At 40.6% G+C, this 7612-nt stretch overlaps 1 protein-coding gene across 1 annotated transcript in view; it reads right to left on the bottom strand.

Annotated features, from left to right (window-relative positions):
• Positions 1-2877, bottom strand: part of HAUS1 (HAUS augmin like complex subunit 1) — a 15260-nt gene extending 12383 nt beyond the window's left edge. The window contains exon 1 of the mRNA XM_026865854.1: positions 2859-2877. Coding sequence (XP_026721655.1) covers positions 2859-2877 — 19 coding nt within the window. The remainder of the gene's footprint in view (positions 1-2858) is intronic.
• Positions 2878-7612: the final 4735 nt, after the last annotated feature.

The raw sequence follows: 7612 nt of genomic DNA, 5'->3' as shown, positions 1-7612 counted from the left end.
GGGGGAGTTGGGAACGGTCAGGGTGAGGTTCATGGTTGGACTGGAGGAGCTTCAAGGGCTTTTCCAACCAAGGTGATTCTGTGATTCTTCTGTTACCAGCAGCTGCTGTGGGATGGGTGGACAGAAGCACAAGCACCCAGAGCTCCCAGAAAAGGGGGAACACCCTGCCCTGATGCCTACAAGCAGTTCGTGCCTGCAAGTTGAGGCCTGTAACAATTAGTGATAAGAGAAGCATTCCATTATTCCTTAAATATTAGCAAATCACAGAATCATCTTGGTTGGAAAAGACCTTGAAGATCATCCAGTTGATACTGAGAAATGATTGTTTTGAGATTTATTTACTTATTTACTTATAGAAAACTGCTTAGCAACTTATTTACTTATTTATAGCAATTTATATCATTTTAAAAAATATTGCTAAGAATCCTGCTTGCCCAGACTGTTCTGTGGAATTTTACCAAGGACTACTGTGTTCATCAAAACAAAGCAGTTCACTGTGAAAATCTACCAAGGATTACAATGTTCAGCAAAATATTATACTTTTGGCCTTGAGTAACAGGTAGCTCTAACTAGTTGGAATTTTGCTAAGGAGTGAATATAGCCATATACGAATGGTAGTTCTGTTGGTTCTCTTAGATAAGATAGAAAGTAAACTGTCTGAAAAACACGTTATTCAAGGAATTGGCCAAGAGAATCTGTGCATGCTCCATGGAAAAAAAAACAAAGTGAGAAAGACTACGAGCCTTCCTCCCAAAGACCACCAAAGATGATCACCAGGAGGCAATGCGCAGCTGCAAAGATGACATAAACTGTTGACATCAGCCTAACTAACCCTGCCTTACTCATGCATATGTATGTTTGTGTTATGTAACCCAATGAATATGGATATTCACACTCCGTAAGTTTTTGGTAAAATGTGCAGGGGGGGTGCAAGCTTTGTGGACAGATCCCCTTGAACCCCGGCGCCAGACTAAACATACCTGCTTTATAACTCTATTCAAGTTGTAGAGTCTTTTTTTTTTTTTTTTTTCCCGCGAATTACAGTCCAACAATTAACCTAACAGACTGTTCTCAACTCCACTGTCACCGAAAACTGGGATAAAAACTTATCGACACTATGTGATGTAGACAAGCAGACACTTCTGTATTGACGGCCAGATGTGTAGGCGAGTGCTCTCACCAACAACGTGTGCTGAGCACCAAAATCACACACCTTATATAGAACTTACTCATTCATTAAGCATCCATACATAAACATACAATCTCCAAGAAATCATTAACATATTCTCCTCCTATTTCTGAATCTGCGCAGTAAAGGTTAGAAATGTCTAGAAATGGGTCTGGGGTGTAATGTGAGTAGGTGGTCCATGAGTCGGGGGTCGCGATCTCCCCCTGCCGGAATTACCTTTTGCCTAAGGACACAGTTTTCTTGGCAGGTACTTGCAAGCTGTTGCGGTCACTGCCCTCAGTTCCCATTAATCCTGGACCTTGACAGCTACTTGCATTCTTCTAGTCCTATGTATGTATTATAAATCAGTTTACAAATCACCTCGTGTTTGGTTACCTAGGTTCTAACCGTTCCTACTAAACAATTATGACCAATCCCTTTGGCCTTGGTACGGGGCTGTACAGGGAGCTTTAGAGTAGCAGTTGGTTGCTAGATTCAAAATACCATAAATGTAAAATGATTTTTACTAAAATATCTCTTAATTCTATACTTATATTAAAATCAAACACAATTTCATTTCAGTTCATAATAAAATCAGTAACATTTCCCCCCTTTCAAAGTGTTGAAAATCATTTCAATACTTTCATCCTTTTATTAATTTTCATCTTTGAAGCTGAAGTTTGTCTTGCCAGATGATGGTGGTGGTGGGCTGGAGTCTGGTGGCATAGTGGGTACTTATGTCATAATTCTATAATGTATTGGAAGCCTATTAGTAAACTGTCTTTTAAGACAGGCATACACCAACATAATCATCAAAAGGACAATTAGTAGCAAAAATAGAGTTTTGATTAGGGATTTCAGCCAAGACCTCAAGTTCCATCCTAATCCACTAAAAATTTTTCCTAGCAAATATTCTGACATATCTTTTCGAATTGTTTCTGTTTCTTTCTTTTTTTTTTTTTTTTTTTTTTTTTTCTTTTTTTTTTTTTTTTTTTAATTTTTCCTAATAGATCTAAATCATGCTCTACATCCTGAGTGACATTTGGGATATGAATGCAGCAATGATCCAATCTATCTCTGAGATATCCACACACTCCATGCTCCTTTAACAGAAGCATATCTAATGCCATCCAGTTTTGAAGTGTCATTTGGGAAGTTGCCTGTAATTGGATGTTTAATTCTTTAAATCCTTTTCTTGTAACATTAGCCAATTTTTCTACTTGTCCTGTTAAGTGATGAAGCCATTCTCTATTCCTATAGGATGCTATTGGGTTCAAAATAGACTCTAAAGCCCAGCCAATTTTTACTCCTGTTGATGGTTCATTCCAGGTGTCGTCATCTGTTTCAGACCTTTTAATCTGTTGTAATTTTAAATTTTCCAGGGAGCCCTTGAACATGGTGATTTCTTCCAAATCAGACACAATGTTGGCAGGCCTAAAGTAATTTGTTTTACCTTATCATCTACTGGTAAGTGGGTTGTCCAGGTGCCATCACTTTATGCCCAAACTAAATGTCCTGGACTCTAAATGGTGGATTTCTTACAACTAAAAAAGTATCCTCTTCTGGGTGTAAAGATGCTAGTCATGGTGAGGTTATTATAAAAACCTCATCAATAACAACCAAACTTTAAAGCAGCTGCCAAGTGATGCATTCTTCGAATGATTAAGTCTGCATTGCTGCAATCATATACCTTTCCACATTTCCACCATGTACTACATGCTGCCTTTCGAGTCGGGTAGTGCCTTATCTACGATTGAGGGAAGGATTGCAAACACGCCTTTAATCCAGGTACCGTCCCAAGCAAAACACCAAGGAGTTCTGGCCATGTACTGAAATCGTGAGAATATGGACATAGACCATACAGAGTCCCACTGCGCCTGGTTTTGAGTCCTTGGACCAGGTTTGTTACACTGCCATTCCATGATGCTCCTGCTCACATTGTTTTTAATCTGTTCATCATATGAACACCATCCTAGATTAGGGTTTGGGCCTCCTGGGAGGAGAACCCAAGCCAAAGCGATAGGTTGGGACCCTGTTATAAAGTCATAATTTAGTAGTTTCTCGCAGTCTGATTTTTTTTTTCCCCCCGGTGATTTCCATTTGTTTCTAATAACCTTCACTTGTTCATACCATTGAGTCACTGGATTCTGTTTGCAATAAGTAGTCTCGTTTTCATGTTCCAAATTGGTCAAATTCATAGTTAAGATTCCCCAAGGAATAGATTCACCTACTTCTCTTGGTATTGGTAAACAGGCAGTAATTTACGTAATGTTCTGCAAATTGGCAAATCCCTTAATCAATCCTAACATCATATTTTCTTCAGGCATTCCTTTAGGAATGTTAATTAATTGTTCTGTTTTCAATTGCCTTTTGTTCCTAGCCACCAAATCAACCCATGATCTCACCAGCGTCACCTTCCAAGCCAATATAAGGGGAACAATCACAAACTGACATAAAATATTAGACATGTTTCAGAGCCAGTTTTAAAGTCTTTGGATCATGGCTTATAATTTTCCATGGAGTAGGTGCTTTCTTCACTCGGGTATAGTGTATCCAAGCATCTGATTCTGCAATCTTGATAGCCATGAAGGTGGTTAACAGTATCTGGAAAGGTCCCTTCCAGGTTCCTGCAGAGGAAACCATTTGGAAATCCACGTTTTCACATAGACATAATCTCCTGGTTGAAAATCAGGCACTGGAGTTTCTAGGGATAATGGTCTATTCCACACTACCGCACTCTGGATCACAGTCAAAATTTTCCCTAAAGAAAGCAAATAGTTATACACATCCTGTTTTCCTTTTACATGCATGTTTGGATTTGGTTCTGGGGACTCCTAAGCTTTTCCATACAGTAATTCATAAGGACTGACTGAGGTTCCACTCTTTGGTTGTACTCTGATTCGTAATAATGCCAATGGAAATGCTTGAGGCCATTTTAAATTTGTTTCTTGACAGATTTTACTTATTTGCCTTTTTTAAAGTCTGGTTCATTCTTTCTACTTTTCCACTGGATTGTGACCTCCATGGAGTATCCAAATCCCAAGTGATACCCAGAATTTTGCTAACATTTTGGACTATTTCTGCAACAAAGTGTGGACCTCAGTCAGATGAAATTCCAATAGGAACTCCAAATCTTGGAATTATTTCTCATAGTAACCACTTTACTACTTCATTGGGTTGTGTGGTGTGACAGGGAAAAGCTTCTGGCCATCCTGTAAAAGTATCAACCCCCACCAGGATGTACTGGTGCCCATTTTGCCTAGGTAATTCTGAAAAATCTACTTGCTAATAATCTCCAGGTTCTGTACCAGATTTTAACCTACCCATTTGGACTCTTTTCTTCATCACTGGACTGCTTGGGTGGTTTTGTTTGGTTGGTTGGTTTTGTTTTTTCAAACATACTGCACATTATTTTAGCCATGTCCATCATTTTAACAGATAAAACTTGTTTTTGTAAAGAAGTTACTAAAGCTTCTGCTCCCTAATGGCATTCTTGATGTTTGGTTTACATTATTTCTTTCATTAACAAAGGTGGAATTACTACTCATCTATGAGGGGTTACTGTCTTGGAGGGAATTAATGCCATTTGGAATACTTGCTTTCTTGCTGTTAGGTCGGCCAAATTGTTTCCAACAATTTATTTTGTGTTCCTAATTTGGTGTGCTTTACAGTGCATGATTGTTACCTGATTTGGTTTTTGAACTGCTTGTAATAATTGTAAAATTTAATTTTGATGCTTAATATTTGATCTCTGAGAGACCAATAATCCTCTTTCTGTCCACCAAGCTCCATGGACATGTACCACCCCAAAAGCATACTTTGAGTCTGTCCAAATAGTTACTTTCTTTGTTTAACTTTGTTCCAAGGTTCAAATCAAAGTAATGAGTTCTGATTTCTGAGCTGATGTGGTACTCGTCAGTGCCTTTGCTTCTATGACTGTGGTGTCTGTTGTTACCGCATATCCAGCGTATTGAACTCCTTGCTCCATAAAGCTGCTGCCATCTGTGTACAATTCCCAGTCTGGTCGCTCCAAGGGTACATCCTTCAAATCTTCTCGACTGGAATAAACATACTCGATAGTAGCCAAGCAGTCCTGCTCCAGTTGCTCTTCTTCCTGTGAGGAACTTAAAAACACTGCAGGATTTACCAGGTTAGTTGTTTTTAGAATCACGTCATCTTGTTCAGTCAGTACTACCTGGTACTTCATCATTCAGCTCAGAGATAGCCAATGTCCCCCCTTCTGTTCTAAAACAGTTATCACACCTGTGGGACACAGACTGTTATTGTGCTTCCCAAAGTCAATTTCCAAGTATCCTGTATGAGCATCACTGTTGCAACCACAGCTCGAAGGCAGTTTGGCCACCCTTTACTCACTGTGTCTAGATGTTTGGAGAAGTATCTGATAGGTTGTTTCCAGTTTCCCATCTTCTGAGTCAGCACATCTAGCGCCAGGTGTTGCCTCTTGTGAACAAACAACTGGAAATCTTTGGTTAAGTCCAGAAGTTCTAAGGCAGGTACAGACATTAAAGCATGTTTCAATTCTGTGACAGCCCGTTGTTGCTGTGGGCCCCATGAAAAAGGAGAGTTCTTTTGGGCCTCATATAGCATATATTAGACCATGATCCAGAGGTGGCACCACCCTGTCATTCCTAAGAATGTCATTCCTGAGTTCATGAATATTTTTCAGCTCACATGGCTTCTCAGTGTTCTGTTCCTAATTGCCGCTGCCCTTCTGAAATCTCGAAGTCCAAATATATCACAGCTATTTGGGCTTTTTTTTTTGTTTTTGTTTCCCAATCCACAATTGTCCAACCCTGCAATAGCTTTTGCTTACATTTTACGGGCAGATGCCTAGGCTTACACTTTACACTAGGATCCTTTGGTCCAACCCTGCGCAGCTTTCGCCGCATCTGACAGGCAGACTTATACAGTGGGACTCTAACCAACTTTCCACAAGTGGGACACTAACCAACTCGTAGTGGGACTTTAACCCACTTATACCAATACAAAAGAGAAGAGTCTTACCAAAATCCAGGGGACGTTGCGAAGAGCCTTACGGATCGGGGATCGATGGGTATCCCCGAGAAATCCTCGGTGCTGGCTGGAACCGATCAGGTCCCTGACTCCTCCAGTCTCTCAGCGAGGTCCCATCTGGGTTGCCAGAAACTGTCACCGGAAACTGGGATAAAAACTTATTGACTCCTATGTGATGTAGACAAGCAGACACTTCTTTATTGAGACGGCCAGACTGTGTAGGGGAGTGCTCTCACCAACAACACGTGCCGAGCACCAAAATCACACACCTTATATAGAACTTACTCATTCATTAAGCATCCATACATAAACATACAATCTCCAAGAAATCATTAACATATCCTCCTCCTATTTCTCATTCTGCACAGTAAAGGTTAGAAATGTCTAGAAATGGCTCTGGGGTGTAATGTGAGTAGGTGGTCCATGAGTCGGGGGTCGCGATCTCCCCCTGCCGGAATTACCTTTTGCCTAAGGACACAGTTTTCTTAGCAGGTACTTGCAAGCTGTTACGGTCACTGCCCTCAGTTCCCATTAATCCTGGACCTTGACAGCTACTTGCACTCTTCTAGTCCTATACATGTACTATAAATCAGTTTACAAATCACCTTGTGTTTTGTTACCTATGTTCTAACTGTTCCTACTAAACAATTATGACCAATCCCTTTGGCCTTGGTACGGGGCTGTACAGGGAGCTTTAGAGTAGCAGTCGGTTGCTAGATTCAAAATACAGTAAATGTAAAATGATTTTTACTAAAATATCTCTTAATTCTATACTTCTATTAAAATCAAACACAATTTCATTTCAGTTGATAATAAAATCAGTAACACCACCAGATCCCTCAGTGCTATGTCAACCCTACTCTTAAAACACCTATTCTTAAATATTAAGAAGTTCTTTTACCAAACAGTGTTTAACTTTGTATTTAACAAGGCCTGAGTGATTAGAATGTAGAGAGAAAATATCCTAATGTTGAGAATAGATACATCCTGGCAGAGATGCTCAAACAAGGTAGGAACGAACAGCTTGGCCGGACAAGAGAGTTGGGAAACACAGAAAAAAAATTGTCCTTAAAAGACTCGTGAGTGTAGAAGGGAAAGTGGAGCAGGCAGCTAACTCCCCGAACGACTACCCAAGACCCCATGCATGCGTAGTGTAGTTTTGCAATGCCACCATCATGTCAATGTGGTTGATAGGTGGAAAATATACGAACAGCCACGTTTTAAAGGTATACAAAGGCTGAACTCTTGTTTTAGGGTGTGCGCGTTAGCTGGAATGATCCCCCGCGCATCCAGCGCCCCAGTAAAGCACGTCTGCTTCCTCACACTCCAAAACCAGCCTTGGGGCGTTCCTCTCCCGTATTTTAGACACAGCCCCACACCGCCGCCCTCCGCCCCGCCCCGCCTTCCCCG

This window comes from Athene cunicularia, assembly GCF_003259725.1.
Source record: "Athene cunicularia isolate RWA chromosome Z unlocalized genomic scaffold, athCun1 chrZ_part1, whole genome shotgun sequence".
In the NCBI taxonomy this organism is placed as follows: domain Eukaryota; kingdom Metazoa; phylum Chordata; class Aves; order Strigiformes; family Strigidae; genus Athene; species Athene cunicularia.
Note: the sequence above shows the minus strand (reverse complement) of the source record. Positions and strands in the feature narration are given on the sequence as shown.